This window comes from Haemorhous mexicanus, chromosome 3, assembly GCF_027477595.1.
Source record: "Haemorhous mexicanus isolate bHaeMex1 chromosome 3, bHaeMex1.pri, whole genome shotgun sequence".
Taxonomy (NCBI): domain Eukaryota; kingdom Metazoa; phylum Chordata; class Aves; order Passeriformes; family Fringillidae; genus Haemorhous; species Haemorhous mexicanus.
Genome location: NC_082343.1, coordinates 8,828,847 through 8,852,854, shown reverse-complemented (window position 1 = coordinate 8,852,854; position 24,008 = coordinate 8,828,847). Strand labels below are relative to the sequence as shown.

Sequence of the window (24,008 nt, the reverse complement as noted above, 5' to 3'; positions counted from 1 at the left end):
CTGGAGAACACACCTGCACACATGGTTTGTCAATTAAAACAATCTCTGATAATGTCCACTTGTCTCATGACAGACACAAACAGCTTACCCAGTCTTCCCAGGATCCTTTGGGATTAGACTGTTTGATTGGCTCGAGTCTTTTTAGGATAGTCTGACATGCATTCTAGAAACAAAGAGAGCGAGAAGAAATATTTTAAGATTTGAATAGCCAACTTATGGTATTAAGAGCCCTCTAAGAGTTTCAAAGAATCTTGTATTTAAATCAATATTGCCTTTAGGACTTTGGCAAATCATAAAAAGGAACAAAGTTCACTAATGGATGTCTTGCTACATAGGAAGAAATGTTGCCTGAAAAGGATTTTAAAGGAGATTGGCTGTGCTGATAGCAGAAGGGAATCCCAAATTCAGCACAGAACTTTCTGGACCATGACACAAAATATAAGAAGTCTGCTCATTTATACATTATCTGTACCCCATCTGTACAGGACAGCTCAGCATAGCTTACAAAATAACACTGAAAGAACAAAAAATTTCTTCCCAAAATTCAACCTACACAGATAAGCCATGCAGAGAATAAAAACAGCCTGATTATTTTACTTTGCAGGTTTCACTTCCCCTTGTCTTTTAAACTGAGAATGACCAGTACTAAATTCTTCTTTTAAAATGGAAAAATCACATACTCAGCAAATATATGCATTGGTAACTCCACCATGGCAGACAGCCACGACCATGCCATTGCTGCAGCAGAACACTTGCTCTGTGCTGATCCACACTTACAGCTTGTGGAGTACAGCTCTCAAACCATTTGCTCTTAACACATGCAGCAAAATACATTTCTTATAGATAGGGCTGTATTAATTACTTTGAAGCTGACTATTTAAATAGATGCTTTGTTCTGCTCATTCTGAGCAATCCCAAATACTCAATTTTTAGAAGTACCCAAGGACTGAAGGAGAGTTTCGAATTACTTGAAAAAATACAATAATTCACAATCTGATGCCACTGCTAGCTATACCAAGTAACCTTATGAGACATCCTTACACTGGAACTACCTTTTGATGGTTGTTTTCTTTAAGCAACAACAGAGAAATACAGGGCAGCTTTTCAAGCCCTGGAGCCCTCCCTTGTAACCCAGTGCTTTAAATAACTCAGCTCCCGTACATAGACGGCCATTCCATTGATGTCCGCGCTGACGGAAGCGGCTGTCGGTGAGGTGTTTGGGACAGTGTTTGTGCTGGTCTCACTGATGTAAATTTTGGAGGTGGGGACTCCCAGGGCCCTGCTAGCGACCTGTGAAGCAAAGGTAAACAATTGGTAAGCAGCACTTACACATGAGCGTTGTCATTCATTGCTGGCGCTGCCGGGATTCACACTGCAACCTCTACCCTCTCCCACCATAAACTCCATTTTTCCTGCAGACTGAGTTGTTCCAGTGACTGAGAACTGGCCAGGACATTGTTATATTTGAATTTCACAGACTGAATGTGTGTGAGCACACACACTTTTTCCACAATGACAGACATTCACTATTATAAGTCTAAATTATTCTCTCAGCAGTTAAAAAAATCAGAAGATCAAAAGCCCTATGAGATTTTCCTGTCATTTTCCTGCCAAAGGAATTTTGCTCCCTTTAGCCTTTTTAACTACAAAAGCATATATGTTTTCAATACAACAAAATTTTATATGAAATGGAAAGAAACTGTACCTTTATGAGGTGAACTGAAATTGCCAGAATAGTTAAACTGTAAGCATGACCTGCATTATTTACATAACGAGATTTAAGATGATGAAGAATCTAATTCTAATACTCAGTTGTGATTATACTCTGGAAATCTAGCACTGCTTCTCAAACAATGAAGAGGAATCAGTCCTGATTTGTTAGTCTCTGCATGCACACGGAAGAAGTGTCAAGGTGCCTGAGGCAATGTTGTAAGGAAAGTGTAATTGCCCTGAAAAGACATCTTATTCATTTAAGCCCAAACTCATTATTACCTGAATCATTTTGGTGTGAAGTCCTTGACCCATCTCAGTCCCACCATGTGTAAGTAACACAGAGCCATCTGTATACACGTGGAGCAGAGCTCCAGCCTACAACAGGGAACATTAATCATCATAAATTAACTAGTGGAGTACTTAGCAGGCTACAGAGAGAATTCATTCAGAACTGGACTAAGGTTGTTCTTTGGTGCAACTAAAGCCACTTGTTTACACTTGAGGTGAGTTTGGTTTAGTCTCACCAACTCACTAGATGTTCCAGTGACATAACAAGCCCCAGTCAGTGTTTTCAGGTCAGAAAGCAGGTAAAGTAATCCAATCCTGCCTCTGTGAAACACAGATGCACCCTTGACCTCAACTTTCCACCACCACTGACAGTCCATCAAAATAGCTCAAACACAGGAGCAGTGTTTCTGCTATTGAAAAAGACAGAAAGATCAACCTAACATCCCATGGAAATGCAGCTATATTGTGGTGTCTTTTGGACAGCATAAGCTGGAAATTGTGGTGCTCATTTTGGCTTGAAAAATGTGTGCTCTTTCTTAACTAATTCACTACTTCTTCAAGAAGCTCCAGTTTGGTACAAATGGAGGAAGGCCTGGGGGAGGCAGCATAAATCCACTTCTCTAGTGAAAGGGCAAATGACATTTACAGACCTGGTTCAGAAATGGGACAGTGAAACTGATGCCAAATTTGGTAGGAATGATGCTCATCCCTCTCTTTTTCCAGCGGTTCTGCCTGCAAGGAAAGAACATTATTCATATACCCATGAGCCTTTTATCATAAATCAACACTGTGCTTTCCTCTGACTGTGCATCAAATGGAAATTAAACACCTGACTGTGATAAAGACTGAGTTCATCACTAATTTGTATTAAAGGCTTTCTTTGTGTGTTCCAACAAGAGGAAATTGCAACTGAAGATGCTTTCTGCAAGCATTATAGAAACAGTTGTCCATACTATTAACTGTTTAGTTGTATATACAAGCCAACTGAAAAAGTTTTTGAGGCAGAGGAAAGCATAAACAGACTGCCTTGGTAGTCATGTGAAAATCCTAGCTGGACTTAACAGGACCCCCCCCCCCCCCCCCCCTTCTTTGCTACAGTTCACTTACAAAATCACATCATGCTGGGTCTGATTCGAGCTCTGTTTATGCTACCAGCTCACTGATAGACTTTTCCTCTGACAGTGAGCATAAAGGGATTTCAAAAGGAGAAATATTTAGGAGACAGTCTGCAAACGTAAGGTGTGGCTTCATATCACTCGAGTTGCTAAGAGGACTTCAGAAGTTAGCAGGCAACAGGTGCACCCAGTGACAAGACAGTTCCAGGACACCTACTTGTTAAATTCTTCAATCAGTTTCTTCCTGGCGTGATAGCCGGAGCTGGACAAACACTCATCCCAGCATCTTCGTAGAGTAAATCCCTCCAGCTTTTGGTTAAAATGAGTTGTGTCTCCTTCGTGGTACAGATTGAGCTTCCTCACCTTCCCAAGAAGACACAGAAAGGATAGGTCAAGTTTAATGCTTCAGACAAGGAGGGATAAGATCTAAAGTGTGTTGGTTCCTGATTTCACTCCTTTGCTCTTTCTACAAAGAGCTAAGGAGCAAAACAATTAGGAAACATATATCTGTTTATGGGAAAATATGAACTAAGACATTAAGGCTGGAAATTTTCAGAGATTGGGACTTAAAGCACATTGTCAGTAAGAATAAGGTAACTGGTGCCTTTGGACTCGCTTCTTTTTAATATCTATCCTTAAAGCAGATGTTACAAAATTAAGGCTACCAAGGAATTTCATTAAACAGAAGACAATCCATGCTAGAATGTATCTGTCGCACAAGCTTGAGATCCTGCTGGGAGCTCAGCAAAAATGAAGCAAAAGTTCTTATGCTTAAAAGTCTTGTGTGGCTGATGCAGTTCTCAGAGCTTGTTCACAAGGCAGCCCCCCAAGGAAGGTGTCTGTACCTCCTCAGGTGGCAGGCCACACTTCCGAGCCAGGTCACTCATCCAGCACTCAGCAATCATCATTCCCTGGGGCCCTCCAAAGCCACGGAAGGCTGTGTTGGAAGGCAAGTTGGTCTTGCAAACGATGCCCACACTGCTGACATTGGGGATGTTGTAGGAGTTATCCAAGTGTAACAGGGCTCTGTCCATTACCTGGTGAAGAAAAGGAATGAAGGTGGACACATTTTACATTAATTGGATGTCAGACTTCTCACCAGTGCCAAAACCAGACTGGAAGCTCTGAAGGTAATTTACAAGAATCAGCACTTTCTCTAGCACCCTGCAGTGCTGCAGTCAACACAGCTGGATGAGCACTGAAGTGCAGCCAGAACTGCCTCCCAGGTGCAATGGAATGTCAAGTGGTGTCCTCTTGTATGGAATGCAGGGTGACCCCAATGTCTGGGAATGATTGCCATCTGACTCCATTGATTCAGAAGGCTGAACAATTGCTTTTTAAACTAAACTATATTACATTAATACTATAACTATACTAAAGAGATACTATACTATACAAAAGATACTAAAGAATACTAAAGAAAAACCCTTGACTGTCCGAGACAGTGAGGACACAGCTTTGGGCCAATTGGCCAAGGAAACAAAACAATCCTTAGCAGGATCCATTTGACAAATCACTTCAGGTAAACAGTCTTCCTAACACATTCCACATGAGCAAAAACAACAGGAGCAGCAAGTAGAGATAAGAATAGTTTTTCTCTTCTTCTCTTTGTGCTTCTCCAGGAAAAATCCTGTGAGAGACAATTATGTCTCTGTTCAGAGAATGTGAATGTCATACTCCTGAACAACAGGACAATAAGCACACTTCTCTGTTGATTCCTATGGCTCTGGGACAGATTGAGCTTCAAAGTCCTTTTTTGGCCCTGAGCTCATGCTGAGTCAAGCTGTTAGTAAATGCCATTGTCTGTTGGGAAGAAACAGAGTTTTCACTATACTGAGTAATCTGTTACTGGAAAAGTGACTCAACACTGGGCTATGTCAGGAAGGGCAAACATATGAAATAAACATTTTCAGTAACTATTGAACTGCAAGATTTGAGATCTTTTTCCACTTGTTGTCCACATTGGGAAAGGGCCAGAACTTCTTTCTGGCTTGTGTTTCCAGACTTCCCTTCCAGCAGCAGCACAGAGAGGACATTACACACAACCAAACCTTATCTCTACATGGAGCACTTTCCAGTCTCCTGATTCAGACACAGTCTAAAAGGCAATTGCATAGATGTGCTCTCAACAAGGCCCTCAGCTCATGCAAAGACACTTGCCTGTCATTCTGCTCTGCCCAGCACCAGCCACATTGCCAGCATCAAATGTGGTTCTGGTAGAGAGCTCCTGCAGTTCTTTCCTATTGAAAAGGATCAATTTTTGCAGAAAATTATCAAAGACTTGGTGGACTGGAGGAAGTGAGCTAGAATAAACCTGAGTGACAGTAGGCTATTGGTTGGTCACTCACATGACAGAAAAGGAGAGTTTTTTACTCATCAGTGCAAAACTTCTTGGACACAAACTCAAAACTTGGGCCCATTTTTTGTCCTTACTGCTTGTGAAGACAGTGTTGGCTTTAGCCAGTTCTTTACAAGCTTGCCCTGATCAACCTATTGACTGGGATGCTTCTTTCTCCAAGGAACTATCTTTCCCCAGAGCTGGGGCTCTATCAGCCATCTTGCATTGTGCAACAACTTTTCCATCACAGCCCTCTGCTATGCAAAGCAAACATTCTTGACCCCTTTGCTCAATCCGAGTTATTACAGCAGCCATAAGAACTATGTGGCACATGCCAAGACAGGTCACTTGGCTCACAGAGCATTTGTAGAAGCTCCAAAAGCCCTTCAAAATCTGTTTTCAGTCATGCCAAAGAGCTGCATGTGCAAGCAATGCTGTAGGCAACAGCTCTCTGAAGGCAGAGCAGAAGGTTGCACAGAAACAAACCTTCGGCTTAATTAGCCATCAGAAAATTTTACTTACACCATGAGAGAGGTCTACAGAGTTGCCCCCATTGCTGTAGTATGACACCTCCAGACTCTTGACTTTCCCATTCTTCATGAAGCCAACCTGTCAAGAGAGTGTCTCCTCAGTAATCAGTTTTCAACAGAATGTTCTGGTTTGTGCTTGCCTCCAAAAACTGAATGGATCTCATACAGGCAGAGAGGGCTGACTGTCCCCAGTACAGCACAGGGCAGGCACAGCCAGCAGCTGAGGGAGGTCCCCAGTAAAGGGCTCATGCATGTGTCAATCTTGCTCCAGAGAACTCTTCTAAATTAAGTGCTGGCTGCTTACCACAGCCACAATTTCTTTGACAGGCTTTTGCTTTCAAAAGCAGCAGCAGTTGGAGGGGGATTGAAGCAGAAGGGAAGTTAACCAAGCACATTGCTGTGTAAAGGATGCTTTACAGAAATGGGGAAACCTCTGAAAGAAATGTGATTGTCAGCAGGGTCAAAGTCTTGGTTGCAAAGAAGGCAGAGTTATTTATGCTGAGGTCACAAGAAGGGAACCATCCAAGCCAAAATAACTTCTGCAGCCCTTTAACAGGAAAAATGCTACAGCCATCTGACGTGGCCCATTTGCAGCAGGGGACATCAGCAGTGAAATGACCACAGCAGCTTTTTTTCACCATATCTTACTGCTCTCTGATGTCTCAGGGGACAGCACTTAGAGCACATGGGCTCTGCTCATGTGTGTACATACCTTGTACCTGCCCAGGAAGGGGTGCCTCCCACCACTGATCAGCATGTCCTCATCTCGATCCAGCATGCAGCGCACTGCACGGCCAGCTCTGGGAAAGAACACAGGTTTTTAGGCAAAGCCTGAAATGCACAATGCAGTTCCTGCAGAACAAGGCTCTTCTCTTTGTCTTTCTAGGGTGGCAGTGGACAGTTAAGGGCAAACTGCTTGGTTCGTGTATCTTACTCTTAAGAAAATGGCAAGACTGAGTAAAGAAAATAAACATCTCCGAAGTTGGGACCTGTTTGTGAAAACTCTTGCAAAGACTCCTGTATTAAAAAAAGGATAATTTCCTTTAGAGATAGATGCTAATAACTGAGCAATCACTGTTTTCCAGACTGTTTCTCAAGGCACTCTTTTGGCTTTGAAAAAGACAATGCCACAGGAATTATATAATAATGCAAAGTACTAACTAGCCTTCAATTTGACCTTGTTTTTTATTTGCTTATTTATTATCAAGGAGGAAAACAAGGGGAAGAGTAGGAGTGGTTCTTAATTTTCTAACAATTTTGCCTTCCAAATGCCTGTCTTCAGGTTGTACCAGTATCTAGCAAATGTCGTATATGTTGTTTTGTAGCCTCCAGGATGTCAAACAGTGGTTTGGCTGGCAGAGATAAAGAGAAGAAAAGGATGCAAATGTATTACTGATTAATTAGAGAAAGCAGATTGTTTGCTCAGAACAGAAAAAAAAATAAAGTCAATCTACAAACAGGGTTTCATTTTGCCTGTCCTTGTGCAAAGGTACTGTATCAAACTGCTGCTGTGTTGCAAGATCCCTCCAGCTCTGCCAGCAAGGGCAGTACTGGGAAGGGCAGGGCAGGAATGTCACCTCAGAGGTCATGTCCACTCAAAACCTGCACAGCTAAACATGAGCCCACAGCAAAACTCCAGAAACCAGGAGCACATTTCCAACCTACTCTTTACATAATGGTTGCAACCTAGGTTAATTCCCTGAGCTTTAAGGGGTTTGAAAAGTGTGGGTCCCAAGGCCTGCCACCATTCCGAGGGAAAAATCCCAAGAGGGAGTTTGCAGAAGAGCAGACATAAAATGATGCAAGACTGGAGTAGTAGAGTTTGAACAAAGAAGAGATTCTCATACCTCTATTAAACAAAAAAAAAAACCCATGGCTGGTGCTGGATTTTGAAATGGTTTGGGGTGAAGTGAGGGGGAAAGGCAAATAATTTGAGATCCAAGAGTTTTCAGAGAGTAAAGAATAAGGAGGTTTTTCCCCCTTTCCTATTAAAAGCTGACATTCCTACATAAATGTAGCCCCTCTGGGCAGGTTCAATCCCTCCTGCCAGCTAGGAACCCATTAGACACCTCCTTTGGGAAATCCCAAGCTTGCTGTGAGTTGTACAGTAAGAAGACATGCAGAGTATTGAAAGTGCTCCTGCAGAAACGGTGCTCCAGAAGGAGGCAGCCTGGGACAGTCTGAAGGAAAAAACCCTCTTCTTCCACACCCAAACTTACTTGAAGGCTGCAACAGCCACTACAGATGACAAAATAGTACTCCTAGTCTCTTTTCCTCCAAATCCTCCTCCCATTCTTTTCACTCGAACCACAATCCGATTTGAAGGCACTCCCAGTGCATTAGCAGCAAACTCCTAAAGAAAAACAAAACAGCAGGACATGTAGGGAGCTCAGCTGGATTTAAGAACTAAACGCCAACACATTGTCTTCCTGAAACCATTTCAACAGTGCAAATATTGTATTTGATGGAATTGGAGCCAATTAGCCCAGCATTTGATCTCTGAGAGGAAAAGGCCCAGTGCTGCAGCACACAGAGTCAGATTCAGGAAAAGAATGACACAAAATAAGGTAACCCAGACACAGGTCTCATTTGGCACAGGCTTTGACATCCATACCTCCCTCACTGCATTGAGAGACCTTTGCACACTATTGGTGAGCCAGTAAACAGGCCAAGTGCCAGTAGCCAATCTCATGGAATGGGAGAGCTGGTGCACAGCCAGTGGTTTCACCACCTCTCTTTCTGAGGTGTCATTCAAGCATTGTGTCTCCTGAGCAGCTGGGACCCTCCCCAGAAAGAGCTAAGCATGTAATCCCTCTTAACAAAGATGTGTTGCCAACAGAAATATCCCTGTCACCTGGGAAGGAGATTCAGGATGGATAAGGGCTTTAGATCCCATTACCAACTTTCAGCCTATGTGGTTTTTAATTAAAGAATAAAATAAGAGCAACTATAAAACAATCATTCATCTAGTCTGAAACTGAGAAACAAATGCCTTTTAGGCACCAGGTTAATGAGAAGTACCTGTGTCTTCATTGGGTTTTGGGTTGACACAAAGAGTTCCATCTCACCATCTTCTCCCTTTGGCACAGCCAAAGTACAGTGAGTTTCCAGGTAGAAATGCTCCTGACCACCAAGGTACATCTCTCCTAGAAAATTGAAATGAATGCCCCACAGAAGGGGCATCCCTGGTGTTATAAGGTGTTACCTCTCACATGTTGTCTTCCACCTACTGCCTTCTGTACATGTGTTAAGTGAGAACCCTTTGCTTTGCCCAGCACTGGATATCACTAGCTCTAAAATTGACACTTCTGGTTCAATGTTTAAAAAACAACAAAAAATAAAACAAACAACAAAACACAACAAAAAATTCCATACATGCTTCCTTTCCACTTTCTATAAATCTTAATTATACACCACAAGTGCTTGGCATTTCAAAAATAAAATTCTGCACACCATGCCATTGATCCAGCATCTCTGAAGCTGCAGTATTTGGTGCCTTTCAAGACTGCCTCAATAACACCACTGAGATAAGAATAAAAATAAATCAAGTATAGTCTAGCTGAGTAGATAAAATACAAGATTACAGACTTTGAAACAGGAGCACAAAAAGAAAAACCCAAAATGCCTCAAGATGATCAAACTGGGAATCAACTCTCTATCACTGCATGTGGCTCTTTCCCAGGGCATCTTACCTGGCAGTGCTGAGGGAACAATTTGTTGCAGTCATGCAACACACAATTAAATGTCAGAAACAACCTCCTTTCTCAGTCATGGCCCTGTTCATTGTGGCCCATTTGCCTAAAATACAGCCATACACCAGATTAAAGGAAATTGCCTCTCTGTAAGATTTAGACCAGACTATGTCTGGATAGGGAAAAATTTCAGAAAAGAAAAAAAAAAAACCAGTCTGTAGAATATTTGCTCAAGAAAAATGTGTACTTTCATTGAAAAAAGAGTGTTTTCTGGGGGCACAGCAGGCAGCATCCAGGTCTGTTTCAAACAATAAAATCTGTATATCAGTCTGAAACTTTAAATGAAATTAACTTAGTCCTGCAAGCCTTACTCTCAGTATCATATGAAAAAAAAGGAGGCTGACAGCTTGACTTCTTTTGTCACAAACTATACTATTTTAAAAAAATTATTAATGCTTATTCTCACCCTCCAAAATGTGATCAGATTCTTCAAATCCTTTCTTCACATCTCCTTTGTTAATCCTCTTTATATCCTTAAAGAAAGATTTTTTCTCAATCGCTTCCTAGGAAACAGAAAGACACAATGACATTTTTGTCTAAGTGGAATGAAATCAAGTCTTCTTCTAACTGAAGGAGAAATATCCAAGATAAAAAAGCACAAGAACTTATCAGACACTTTGAATGGTAACAGCCAAGAGACTTGACTAGAAGCAATAGAAAATAACTTTTAGCAACAAAGCAATTTCACAACCAACACCACCATAATTGGACAATCTTAAGGTACTCCTTGTGACTTGTTTTACATTGTGGACCCAGAACCTCAAGGCCTGTAACCACCAGAGCTATAACTTAATAACTTACTACTTATATTAACTCTTGTCTGTAGGCCATAGAGTGGAAGAAAGGGAAAAAAAAAATAAAAAAAAAAAAAAAAGAGAAAGAGAAAATGAAACCTTTCAGATAAGAAGTGCAGAAGTAGCTCACTTCTGAGCTAATATACAGGGAAGTATATAAGGGAAGTTTAACAAAGGCATTTTCCTTTTGCCAAAACTGAAGCTTTCCATAATGAAAACAACCCCCACCAAATATTGAGCAACAAAAACCAAAAAACCACCAGCACGTATTTGGCTCCACTCTCGTGTTCCCTGGGTGAATGAACAACTAGAGGCCTCAGAAAGGCAAAGGTCTCACACATTGTTTGTTAATCCACAAATCACCCAAACAACCCCAAATCCTCAGATGACAATACCAATGTCTGCATGAGACTGTGCACAGACTCTTTCTATTTACATGAATACAATTTCATGTAAAATTCATTACAAAATACATGGTATGAAAGACTGACTATTAAAAACGTTTCATTAGAATCCTGTGTTTCTAATTTCTCCACTAAAAAAGGCTTCATACATTTTTCTTTCTCATTTCTAGAAATGAATGCTGTGTAGGTATTATCATTTGCTTTTACTGTCTCATGAGGAGATCTTGTCAACAAATTTTCTAGTTATAAAGCATGAAATGATCATGCATTGTTGATATTAATTTCCTCAACTCTGAGAAAGGCCACTTAAAGACTGTGGCCATATAGTTCACAGCAGGGAGTGAGCTCCTGAACATTAATTTCATCAGCTTAGAAACTAGACAAGTGGTCTGCAGAAATCTCAGAGAAGCAGTGCAGTGACAGAGCTAGAAAAGTCATTTTCACACCTTATTATTGCTTGTTATAAAGGAGAGAATGAAGAGGGAATGGATATCAATGAAGCCAGCAGGGTCAGACCAGAGAATATTAAAAGCAAGCTTCTGTGGGTAAGAATGTAACTCACAGTAACCTTGTTTATTTAAACAATTTTCTGTTGAGCACAATATTATCTCCCTGAGCTTGATTTTTTTTTTTTCAGCTTTAAACAGCACAGCAAAAGTTAATGTACTCTAAATCAGCACGGCACCAAAGATGTGCCTTCTTTATATTTAAATACACAAATTATTCCTTCTATCAGTGTCCTGTTGCAGCCACAAACACAAACAAAATGTGGGGCTCAGTAACCACACGTGTGAGAAAAAACTGGGCAGCAGGGGGACCCAAGCCAACTGCAGATGCAGAACTGAGCCATCTTACCTGAATTGTGACAATAGGTTGAAGTTCTTCATACTTAATCTTCACAGCTTTAGCTGCTCTCCTGGAATGTTCCTGTGTGTCTGCAAGGACTGCACCGATGATATGACCCACACAGGTGACCTACAGGCAAGATTGGGACCCACCATCATTTGGGGTGTGTGTGTGCAGTGATAAGACTCACGATAATTCTCTTTATCTATTCCTTTTATGCAGTTTGCAGACCAGTCTATTAAAAAGCAACCCAGTGAAATTAATCACAAGCAAATTTGGAGTGAGTGAGCCTGTCCCAGGAGGCTGCAGCTTAGAAAAGAATTGTGGAGATAACAGAGGAGAGGGGCACAGGGCAAAGGGACTTGGGCCTCATTGAATTTGGCAGTAAGATGTCTATTGACCCCAGTGCAGTTAGAATTATCTCTGTATAAGGTAGAGGACTTGAGTGGACAGTATGAGAAATGTTACATCCTGAGCAGCATGACTGGAAAAGGCTGGTTTTAGCCACATACCACATCCTCAGCAAAGACAGTCTCATCATTAGCGATGCCAGTGACATTACTGCCAGGAACATCCTTGGCAGAGACAAAACACACAAACCCAGGAACACTCTGAGCTTCAGATGCATCTACAGAACTAAGGAAAGAAGGAGAGATAGTGTTATTTCTCATTTTTTCTTGGTGTGATTATGAGATTCCAATACAAATTCAGGCCTGATTTCCTCAAGTTGGCTATGCCATGTGAATAGCATGTGAGACTGTGACAGCATAACACATGAGACTAAAATAATTTGGGTTTTATATGAAAATGTTAATCCTGACTGTGAGACTGATCACCACCCTGCTTCTTTGGACTACATCATACATCTTTTCCCCAAGACATATCTGAACTTGATCCAGTTGCCACATTTACTCAAGATCCTTTGATAACAACTTGGTGTTAGTGATGCTGTCTTCTTAGCTGCCATGATTCTTGCCATGAAGGCAAGAATATGGATAAATATGAAATTTGAGTGCAGACATGTATCATCTGCCATGGGTGAGTCAGGGAGAAATTGTTGAGGATCAATCATGAGGAAGCTTCAGGGTTTTTAAGAGGATGCAGAAGAAGTGATACTCAAAAAGACAAAAACCTTCATGAAAGGCTTTCTTTGGTAATCAGCAAAAGAAGTATCTAACCAAAATGCTTGTCTGCTTCAATCATATATAGATTTAAAAGTCAGTGACAAAATAACTAAAAAAGGGCAATATAATTTAATTTCTATATAGAGAACTTTGTAAGATATATTGCAAAAGACTTTTAGGATCCTTTTGCAATATTCTGTACATCGGCTTTACAGAGAAAGAGTTGTGAATAGAAGTGCTGTGGCTCTGATTCTGCTGACTGAATGATTTATTGCCTTCTGTAAATTGCTGCATTTTTTTCAGCAACTTGTTTAGATTCCTAAAACTTTGATATAAACTGTGCCTGAAAGCAGCTGTTAATACATCCCAGTGAGCCACAGACTTTTTTAAAAAGAGATTAAATGTATGAATGAACTTTCCTACACGAACCCCTAGACAGCAGGAACTCAAAATGCTATTTTTCTTTGGAAAGTTCTCTTTTCTGTGTTTCTGCAGCAGTAGCTCAGAAACAACCCCCAACATTTTCCCTTAGTTACAAATGCAGAGGCAGCAGCTGGTGTCTGATTTACACTTGGTCCTCAAAATCTGACTAGGATGGAGTAGAAGTTTTCAGAGTCAATATTTTGACTGCCAAAATCATAGGTTCATGCTTTTGTCCCCTGATAAAATATTCTACTACTTCCTCTGCAGAATGCTACAGGCTCCCAGCCTGAAATATGTGTACACAACATAAATGCAAGAGAATGTGTACAGAAACTTCTAGAAAACACTGCATGTTGTGGTCACAAGCATGGATGGAATGCCTTCTCTGTCTCCCCATCTGCCCTGGTGGTAGTAACACCACTTCAGTGTCTGCACTGCATATTGCAACACCTAAAAATTAACTGTGATGAACAGGGCAGTTTCTTTCATAACCTGGGAGTCAATTACTGCATCTGTGCATCCCTGACCACCATGCTGCCCATGCCACAATGGGAAAGCTCTGCACAGGAAGCCTAACTAGGCAGGAAGGAATGAGCAGCACATGGCAAGGCTGTTGAGGATGACATGAGCCAGTGGAACACAGAGTGCCCCACATCAAAGCAGCTGAGGGCAGATGAGAGCCTGCAGAACCACCACCACATAAACAAAATAGGGTTTCTGGGGGCAGCCAGCCCTGCAATATGGCAGCATTAAAATTCATATGAGAATGTAGATGGCATTCCCTGCCAGGGTTGGCCTTTAGGAGTTGGTTATTCCCTATTGTTATAAATTAGGTACCAGTCATGCCATGGATGGACAAGATGTTTTCTGAGACAGCTGCACTTCCAAATACTGACCTGTCCACCTTGCTATAGCCAAGCACAAACAGGGCTACACCTCACAGCTGAAGCCAATTCACAAAGGACTTTTGTGCAGGGGGCTTGATCAGAGCCAGTGCAGGCAAGCACCCTGCAAGGCAAAACCCAGTGCCCACAGCTGACTCACCAGCAGGACAGCTGGTAGAATTCCATCTTACAACCTGATTTTTCAGGCAGATAGAAGGAGAATCATCAAGCTGCATGCTCCAGTTAGTGATTAAAAGGACATCCCAACCTCTGTGGTGCTCTCCTACCCTGCTCCTTTTGAATCCTGCATGCCTGAGTATAAGAGATGGGAAATGCAAAAAGTTTGGCCTAGGCTGAGAGCTTTTGTGCTTCAGCAAAGCCAAAAGTTTGGAGCTGGTTCCCCCACATTCCCACTGGTAGCTTGCAAGGCAGCTGTCACACGTACACAGAGCTCGCCTCCATGTAACAATGTGCAAAGAACTGGAGTTCCCACCTAAGCAAAACCTTTCCCTCACCCACAACCTGACAGATTGATGTTTTCCAAGCCACCAGGCACTGGATGCTTCCAGCACTTGGAACAGAGAAGCAGCACTTACAGGATCTTAGCGTGGGCCTTGGTGCTGGTCACCAGCGTGAGGTAGAGCTCGTTCTCGTGGTGAGGGATGTCATCGCAGTACACAGCCTCTCCACTGGCTTGTTTGGCTGCTGAAACGTGCACCAGAGGCCTGCCCACCATGTCTTCCACAGCCTGCCCCTTGGGCACTTCCTGGGGTAAAACACACGGCTGGCTACTACTGGCATGGGTGGAAGGGGATGGAAGCATTGATGGCAGAGCAGAGAGCACTGTGGGACATTCTAGTGAAGGGGGAATGGGATGGGGGCTCAGTCCTGTGGGAAAGGAGGGTGAACAAGGTGGTACCAAATGTGGCTACACAGAGGGAAGCTGTAGGGAATGAAGTGAAAGTAGTTTGGGTTTTGGAATTGCTATAGAAGGGAAGGGTTTGATTTCACATCTTGCATAAGAAGGTTCAAATTGTGAAACTGGATGCTGCTCTCAAAGCTGAAGAGAATGGGTCACTAACAGAGAAATAAGAAAGAAGATACATGAGTGTGAAGCCTGAGAGATGCCAAGAAAGGCTGGCTATAACTAGGCAAAGCAGAAGGGGAGTTTCAGTTTGGATATAGAGCTGGGTACAGGAGGAAAAGGAATTTTTATAAAGCCCTCAGCAACAGAGAAACCTTGGGCTCTCTTGGGCAGTAATAGGAAAGAAGAGTATCCTAAAGTGAGGAAAGGATTAAGACCCAAATACAAGCCTCAGGCATGGCATTATCAAAGTTTATGTGATGACCATCCTTTGGGAGACAAGAAGCACAGTTTGAGCTACAGAAAAGTCTGCATTTATGTTATGCTGACACTGCTACTTACTTGGGAAAGCTGCTACTTACTTGGAAGAGCTGGGCATTTGCAATGGGATCTTTGTGAAACAGCTCTGTAGCACTGATGTAGTTTGAAGGGACAGGCTCACACATAGTTTTCTGCCAGAGACATATTAAAGAAAATCACCTTCCCTTCCAAGTCCTTTCTCAGATTCCCTAGTAGCTCAGGATACTTTCCATTCTCCATCTCCCACTTAAGGTAATCCATAATCTACTGAGTTAAAGGCGACCGAGGCTCAGGCTCTGTGCCAAGAACAAACACAGAGCCACAAGACCACTTGCAATGCAGCAAATGGGAGAAGCCAAGGAACCATCCTGTGAACCACAGAGCCACACCCTTCCACCACAAGGGGAGGGTGCCACGAGGAAGCAAGTGGGAAGATGCACAAGTCATTGTTATGCAAGCAGTAGGGCAGCTGTTGCAGCATGGATTTTGTTATCAGGTGGGACTCTGCTCAAATCTGAACTCTCCCCGTGCCTTCCCCACCAAGGCAGTACAAAGAGGTTCTCCTTCCCCAAATCTGCCTTCCCAGGGAGCACTCACAGTGCCACTCTTGCTCAGTTTCTGAAGGACTGTCAGGTAGAACTTGAAGAAGAAGCTGAGGGTGAGCGTGCGTCGGAAATCCACCATGCCCCCGGGAGCAGAAGGCGACAGATCCATCTCAGCCGACAGTAAGCGACAGGCATCCTGCAGCAGCTTCTCATTCCAGTCTCTGCAAGGGAACAGAGGGGACACTGAGACCTTGTTCAGACCTAAATCCTCCAGGGCAGGCTAACTCTTCTGACACAGAATATGCCGAAGTGGAAGGGGCCCATCAGGATCATCGAGTCCAGCTCCTGGCCTTGCACAGAACAGCCCAAGGGTCACACACCAAGTGCCTGAGAGCATTGTCCAAATGCTTCTTCAACTCTGTCAGGCTTGGTGCTGTGACCACTTCCCTGGGAAGCCTGCTCCAGTGCCCAACAACCCTCTGGGTGAAGAAACTTTTCCCCTGATATCCAAGCTAAACATGCCCTGACACAGCTTCATGCTGTTCCCATGAGGTGTCAAGCAACAGCCATCAGTTCTATCTGTCCATAGCACACGTGTGAGCTCTGGTGTCATCCTGGGCTCATGTTACCTTCCCTAAAGATATGGCAAAGCTATTGCATGATAAAAACCCTGATTTTTCCATCCAATTTCAAATGAACCCAGTTTTGTAGGTCATGAACACATCTAGCTGCTGTCCACTTCAACAGGTGAGAGAATTTGGAAAGAAAATGTCTTTCTGAATGAGAGAATGGCATGGATCTTTGAGGGTAAGGCATACTGGAGGAAGCAAAGCATTACACAAAACACACTGCTGCAGAAGCATAACTACACTTCTTCCCCTTTCTCTTTTGATGTACTCTTAGAGAGCATTTAGGATGTTTTAGATATTTAAACTGCTCCTGCAAAAATCCCCACTGTTCCATTAGACAATCTTTATCACAGGAAAAATTCCTACCTGCCAGTGAGCTCCTTGCAAGTTTTGAGTGCCAGGACAGTGGTAGGAGCCATTCCTCCATAGCTTAGTTTCATCTCCTCCACTTGGCTTGTGCCATCTCGGAACAGGACTCTCAACCCACAGGTCACAATAGCAATGTCATCCTCACGACGGGAAGCCTGCTTGAAAGCTGAGAAGTATTCACCCTGAAAACAAGAAAATATTTCTTTATCCTCTACCTTGGCATGCTTTGGAGTGTAAATGTGGACAAGCTGTTTACCTGTCTCTAAGTGCATGAGCTGTTCCAGGGAACAGTATCTGGTTGATTCATTGTGCAGGGCCAAGCAGGACATGTTTGTTCAGGCAGCACTGTTTATTTTCACATAATTCAGTGATTAATTCTAATGTATCAGTTCAGTGGTTGTTACCAAGCCTAGGACTGTGGGGGAAACAAGCTTTGACAGAGATCTGCTCGTGCCTGTCACATTTTTCCATATTTCAAGAGGAAGAACCAAGACAGATTGTTTGTGCATAAACAAAATTGCAGTTCCTCAACAAGTTTTTCTTCCTCCCAGGCTGCTAAGCTGGAAGGCTAATCAGTAAAACTCATATCCTAAACCTCTTCCCTTCAGAAGTCTTTGAAATCTGCAAGAGCTGAAATCAGTAATCACAAATGTCTCTCAGTTCTAGAGTAGACCAGAATAATTCAGTATTAATAATTCAGTCTATTCAGTAGACCAGAATAACTAATAAAAGAAAATTTAATCTGCTACAGGAAATAGAATTCTCAGTTACTATCCTGGTCTCCACAGAGCGAGGAAATTCTTGTAAATGCACCAGCAACTGCAGTGCCCAAAACTCAGCAGCTCCCCTATAAAGAGTGGCTGTAAATATGAGATTAACACCCTACCAGGATGCACCATGCAGTGGTGACACCCTGGAGCCACAGCACGGTCAGTCCTCTCAGTACCTGCCTGTAGTGCAGGTGAGACAAATTGCTGTTCAGGCACCCTGCAGACTAAGAGAGGAATCAGATCTGGTGTCTTTGCACTGCCCTTCTGGAGAGTTTTCTGACAGGTTTCTTCTCTCCAAGTGACTCCACACAGCACAGCAGTCTGCCTCATTAATTCCCTCTAATCTGAAGTGGACAGCAGTTCTTTCATTATCGGACAGAACAATTTCTCTCCTCTTGACAATGACAACAGTTTCACAAGAGGCCCCTTTTGTGCATCAAGCACTTGTTACTGGAGATATAACTGAAGGGTGTGCTTCATTTCCTGAATCCAAATAATTACTCAGCAGCCGGCAGATAATAGCACAGGAGCATCAATAGCATCCTTCCAGTGAGGACATTCTGCTTGTTGAAACACTCTGCTTGTTAAAACAATTAGCTTTCAAAGAGGAGAAAAAGCAGCCTCCTCTCTTACTGCATAATCAAGAGATTTCCATTAACAGGATTGCAACAAGAGGGCAATATTCCCTTTACTCCTCACAGGACACCTTAATTTTCTTCATTCAGAGTCCTGTGGGAGGAAAGGCACTCCTGACCTTTCCTCACCTGGAGTGTAGGTAAGTGAACCATCACATCACACATCTGCCTGGGTCTCTTGGCAAACAACAGAACATGTTAATTCTTTCTGTTGTTTGGCCAGTCTTACCCTTGGCGTGACAAGTTACATGAATGCAAGGCATAACATCAGTTTCAGACAAAAACAAACCAAAAATTTCTATCTAGCTGTGTGCTGAAACAGCCCTGCTTTCATTCATGAGGAAACCACAGCTGCAGAAAACTTTGCCTGCTATATGCCAGCATCTTCAGACATGCCCTGAAGAACTTCAGACTCGCTCTTTGTGAGCAAAGATCAGCCAAGAAACCATGAAGCTGAGTGTTCAAAAGTTGTTTTAGTTTTTCAGATCAATAAGCTGCATAGGGCTGAAGCCACTGCCCCTGCTTGTAAACATTTGTTTTGTGAAATTGCCATGAGACTGCCATATGGATGGAGGAATAGAGTGTCTTCCATTGGCAACCTCAATGCTTCTCATTTTGGCAAAAAGTGATGCCTTAATCACAAGACCAAAGAAGGATTGCCCAGAAATAGATGGCAAAACCACCATAAATTAAATAATTTTGTTCCTCTAGTACTTAAATAGAAAACTGGAGAGGATAGACAAGGGATTTATTACTTCTCTCCCATAATAAAATGGCACTTCATGTAAATCTGTGTTTTCCATTTATAAAGAAAATACATCACCTTACTGCAAATCCTTGCATCTTATACCTAGGAGCCACAAACCCTAAGAAGGCAAACACCTTCACAAGCATAAAATTACAGTCTGATGTTCTCAGCCCCAAAGGAAAAAGCAGAGTTTTACTTCTTAGACACTGAATCAGTTGTGGTTTATGCTGCTACAGCCTCACTGGGAGCCCACATAGCCAAAATGCCTTAATAGCCAGTCCTTGTGGTTTGCATCTTGCAAGAATGCAGAAACTGAACTTCCCTTTTATCCATACTGACTCTTCCCCATTTCATTTCCTGTATCAGCTCAGAAATCAAGCAGGAATCTTTGGCACATTAACTTCACTCTGCATCAGTAATTGCTAAAACCTTTTCTGTTCTGCTTTTCAAGCAGAACTTCTACCTCTGGGAACATAATTTTGACACTTTTCATCATTACCAAATGCACTCAAAAAGCTTCAGATAATAAAGTGAAATTTCTCTTCCTTGCACTAGAAAAATTCTTGGGCTTACCATACTTTATCCTAGAGACCTGCTCCCCTTGCTTGTGAAGAATAGTGTGCTGCTGAATTTTTTCCAAATAATTCTCTTGCTTCCTGGTCCACTTGGGACTACATAAGCATTTAGGAGCCAGTCAGAAAAAAGGTGCCTAACTTTGAAAACAACACTTAAATAACAGCATTTTAGCTCCACAGACAGTGAAGTTTTTTTTTACTTACCTTTTTGCTGTAGGGTATTTCAACAGAAAGAAGTATTTCTTCAGGCTTAACTATGGTCTTTCTGTAGCCAGTGAAAAACTTCTCATCCATGGTGACAGTCCTTTTGCCCTCTGTAGAGCAAAGGGGCACCAATGGTGAATAAATGAAGAATGGCAATAATATGTGTGGAAAAGCCTTCAAACCACACAAATCACTCTTGATATGGTACCTGATTTCATTTTTCCACTCTCTTTCACCAAATCAGGAAAATCTTTCTCAGATTTATTTTGGTGTTTATGGAATCTATAGCAGCTTCTGCCTACATTTTAATTTTTCTTTGTACATGAACTGATAAAAAGAGATCTCCTCCTTTATGTAATTAAAGCTTTGCCTCCAGGTGAGCCAGTTTCCAACACTAATGAAATCCCCCTCTTTCTCCTTTCCATAGCCTGCACACAAACCCAGTCCTCTGACTGGACAGTCCATTTACTTCAAGGATACTATTCTAAAAAAATTTTCCTAAGAACAAATAAAAACTGAGACACTTGGCTTTCTTCTTAGGAAAAAAAACCAAAAACCAAGTTTCAGTCTTTATCTGAATAAACCAGAAGGATTTAAGTATGATAGTGACAGAAACTATTTAATGCCTATTGTTTTTCATTAGTACACATCTTCAACCAGCTCTTCACAAGAGTGTGTCTGTAAGTATATACACAGTACCAGAGATTTCATCTGGCACAGAAGTTCAAAATTCTTTAGGAAGCCAACCTTAGGTCTAGCTTTAGGACTTCAGCCTCAAAAAGTGTGAAAACACAGAAGACTCAGACTAATAATGGTAATTTTCACTTTCAAGTTCTGGCCTGACCTATCAATCCATGGCAGAGGGCTGCTGACTATCCCACTCCTCTCAGTGCCACAGGGAAATTTAACCAACTTACCTTTTGATACCAAAGTCAGTTTGCTTCCACTTGCCATTAACACAGGATTTAAGTCAGAAATTGGGCTTGCTGTCATTATGTTCCCACCAATAGCCTAGAGTGAAAATAATGCATCAGATAATTATTCAAAAGCTAAGAAATTTTCAGCCTTTAATTAATTGGGAAAACCTAAGCCCCACGAAATCAGATGCTGTCTCAGACAATATTAATATTTGCCTGAAACAGATTTAGAACAATGTTTTGGTAATGCATCAAGACTACCTTATGCTCAAACCTCATATGCACAACCTTGCCAAAATGCAATCACTGTACCTGCTATTAAGGGAGGATCCATGAAACTAAAAAGAGTATTTTCAGTAATGGTCAGGACCCAAGGGTTTTGGCTGCAAAACAAATGCATGGCACAGTGTCTCGTGGAACAAAAGTCCTTGTTTGGTAGGTTGGTTTAGCTGCTTGCTTGATATTTTTTTCTTAGAGCACACAGAGTTTGAACACACCTTCCCTTTTAAAACTAGAGGAAAATTTGCCAGCTCTGATACATTAACTCTGACTGCCCTAGTTGTCATGGCAATATATACACACCTGCTTCACACACCTGCTTCTTTGAAGCCTGTCCAGCACTCTAAATACATTTTTTTTTTGTTCAATTAGTCAAATCTCACTACAGTTCCCCCACTTGGTGATAACAGCAGTGGAAGACTGGAGAACTGCCATGTTTCCCTCACTTGCCTGATGTGTGACATCAGAGCAGCAGACACCAGCTGAGACCCTGCCACTCTCTGGGGTTGATTTTTGTGTGCTGGTTTCTTTCCCAAGGTTTGCAAACGCTCTCCTGTGAGATGCACAGGGCACACCAACACTGCTTGAGGCAGGGCAGCTCCTCAGGCTGAACTTTCAACTCCAGCCCCTGGTGCTCCTGAGTCACTTACAGCAACATTCCTGATCTGAGGCCCTGCAAACCAGCGCAGCTGCTCCAGGACAGCCTGGAAAATCTCTGTTTTGTATGGAGGAAGGTCTGCCACTGCTTTCCTCATCACCTCCTCTACTGACTTCAAGGTACAGGCAGCGCCTATAGTGACTCCTGTAAAAAAAAAAACAAAGGAAAAGAAATGTTGTTTTCCAAAATTTTGAGGACACAAGGACAGTTACTGTGTCTGCAAAGCTCAGATGCCACTGAGTTTAGTTAGACCTTCAGCTATACCAGGCTATTTGGAATGCACTGCATGTAAACATCACATCCTCAGAACAAAATTCCTCTTTAAACCACAGCTCATGCTGGTGCTGTCTCCCACATGACAGTAACACACCACCCTTTTGCATCAGTGTATTATTAACAATATTGGCCTCCTTTAGGTATTAGTTTGTCCTTTGAGAAGTGAACTCCAACTCCTTTCCAGTTTCCACACTTGAAATATCCTGCCAGACATTGGGCCACATGCAGTAAATTGTCCTAGGTACTTTTATTTGTAAGGTTGACTCATTTCCATCACAAAGCTAAATGCAATGGAATTATAGAATTGTTAAAGTTGGAAAAGACCTCCAAAGATCTCTGAGTCCAGCCTCTGACTGCACACCACCACATCAGCAAAAGTCATGTCCAGTCATTTCTTGAACACTTCCAGGGGTGGTGACTCCACTACCTGCATGGGCAGCCCAGCCCATGCTAGACCATGCTTTCAAGTGAAGAAATTCTTCCTGATGTCAACCTGAATATCTCCTGGCAGAGTCTGAGGCAGTTTCCTCTTGTCCTGTCACTTGTCCCGTGGGAGAAGAGAGTGACCCCACCTTGCTACACCCTCCTTTCAGGGAGTTGTAGAAAGTGATAAGGTCACCCCTGAACCTCCTTTTCTCCAAGCTAAACATCCCCACCTCACTTTTTTACATATCACTCACTTGATTTCCTGTGGGAAAATGGGAAAGGTATAAGGCATACAGAAAACAATCTTTAATCTGGGGATTTTCCTCCACACCCTCTTTATTCTTCCATGGAGTCCCCACTCACCTCACAGGTGTTCTGCCTCTTTTTTGCTCACCTGTTTCAGTGTGTTGAACAGCATTCATTTCAGGGATCCATGCTGGTGCTATTATCACTGGATACAGGAGGTTCTTTAACCTCATCTCAATACCTTAAGGAAAAGACACTGTTTGGTACTCGTGTGACATGGCTGCTGCAGTACATAATCCTTCAAGAAAGGAAAATTAATACAGTAACCCCCACAACATTTAGTCATTATTTCATGGACCAATTCCTCAAGACAAGAGAATTACTAAATATGTCTGAACTGTCCTCCTCAGCACTTATGTTTGCAAAAGTATCTATTTGGTGTGAGAAGGCAGTAAGATTTCAAGTCTTGGGAGTTTTCTACTGAAAAGTCCTTCAAAATGCAGCTCTCACAACTGAACTCATTTGATTATGGGGACATTTCATGTTGTGTCACTCCCCTCTTCTCAAAATTCCACAAAATAGCACAAAGGCTCGGGGATCTGGATTAGCATTTTTTTCACCTGACACAGCAAAGAATGGAGAAAAACATTCACTGTGAGATTAATCTACCTGAGAAGAAAACCTGTTCCTACATAAAACCTGAAAATAAATAGCTTTTTAAAAGCAATGACATGAAAGAGGTTTCCATTTGCACTCTTCTGACAAAACACTTAATGGAAGGTTTTCCAACTGTTCATAATAAGCATCAGCTCCTTCTCTTACCCACTTCTGTGTTCCCCACAACGAGTTTGGCATTGGGGTACTGGGATTTGAGAGCCACCAGTTCATTGAGAGTCGTGGGCTGGATCCACATCACACGCTCGCCTTTGAAACACATCTGCTTCTGCTGTTTGTTCCTTTGAGTCTGCAGAAGGGAATTCAGACAGAGCTCAGCCCCTACATCAAGCCAAGAATCCCTCCTCACATGCTGCCCATGCCTGTGCCACGCTGGGCTCCATCCCAGCCAAGTTACTGACAGGGGGCTGGGATAGCCACGCTGCTGCTGGCAGTTTGCCATTCCCCATCCTTCTGCTAGC

The 24,008-nt window shown here is 42.4% G+C and overlaps 1 protein-coding gene across 3 annotated transcripts in view; it reads right to left on the bottom strand.

Moving 5' to 3' along the window:
* Window positions 1–24,008, bottom strand: part of XDH (xanthine dehydrogenase) — a 51,906-nt gene that overhangs the window by 6,510 nt on the left and 21,388 nt on the right. For all 3 annotated transcript variants that reach the window (XM_059840720.1, XM_059840718.1, XM_059840719.1), the window contains 22 exons: window positions 23,695–23,836; window positions 23,021–23,113; window positions 21,917–22,068; window positions 20,988–21,081; window positions 20,071–20,180; window positions 17,136–17,320; window positions 16,193–16,361; window positions 15,658–15,747; window positions 14,808–14,977; window positions 12,293–12,416; window positions 11,790–11,909; window positions 10,143–10,239; window positions 9,006–9,130; window positions 8,204–8,337; window positions 6,697–6,784; window positions 5,977–6,063; window positions 3,962–4,153; window positions 3,334–3,479; window positions 2,652–2,733; window positions 1,993–2,088; window positions 1,162–1,290; window positions 89–163 (listed from right to left, as the gene is read on the bottom strand). In XM_059840720.1, the coding sequence (XP_059696703.1) occupies window positions 89–163; window positions 1,162–1,290; window positions 1,993–2,088; window positions 2,652–2,733; window positions 3,334–3,479; window positions 3,962–4,153; window positions 5,977–6,063; window positions 6,697–6,784; window positions 8,204–8,337; window positions 9,006–9,130; window positions 10,143–10,239; window positions 11,790–11,909; window positions 12,293–12,416; window positions 14,808–14,977; window positions 15,658–15,747; window positions 16,193–16,361; window positions 17,136–17,320; window positions 20,071–20,180; window positions 20,988–21,081; window positions 21,917–22,068; window positions 23,021–23,113; window positions 23,695–23,836 (2,700 nt within the window). The remainder of the gene's footprint in view (window positions 1–88; window positions 164–1,161; window positions 1,291–1,992; window positions 2,089–2,651; window positions 2,734–3,333; window positions 3,480–3,961; window positions 4,154–5,976; window positions 6,064–6,696; window positions 6,785–8,203; window positions 8,338–9,005; window positions 9,131–10,142; window positions 10,240–11,789; window positions 11,910–12,292; window positions 12,417–14,807; window positions 14,978–15,657; window positions 15,748–16,192; window positions 16,362–17,135; window positions 17,321–20,070; window positions 20,181–20,987; window positions 21,082–21,916; window positions 22,069–23,020; window positions 23,114–23,694; window positions 23,837–24,008) is intronic.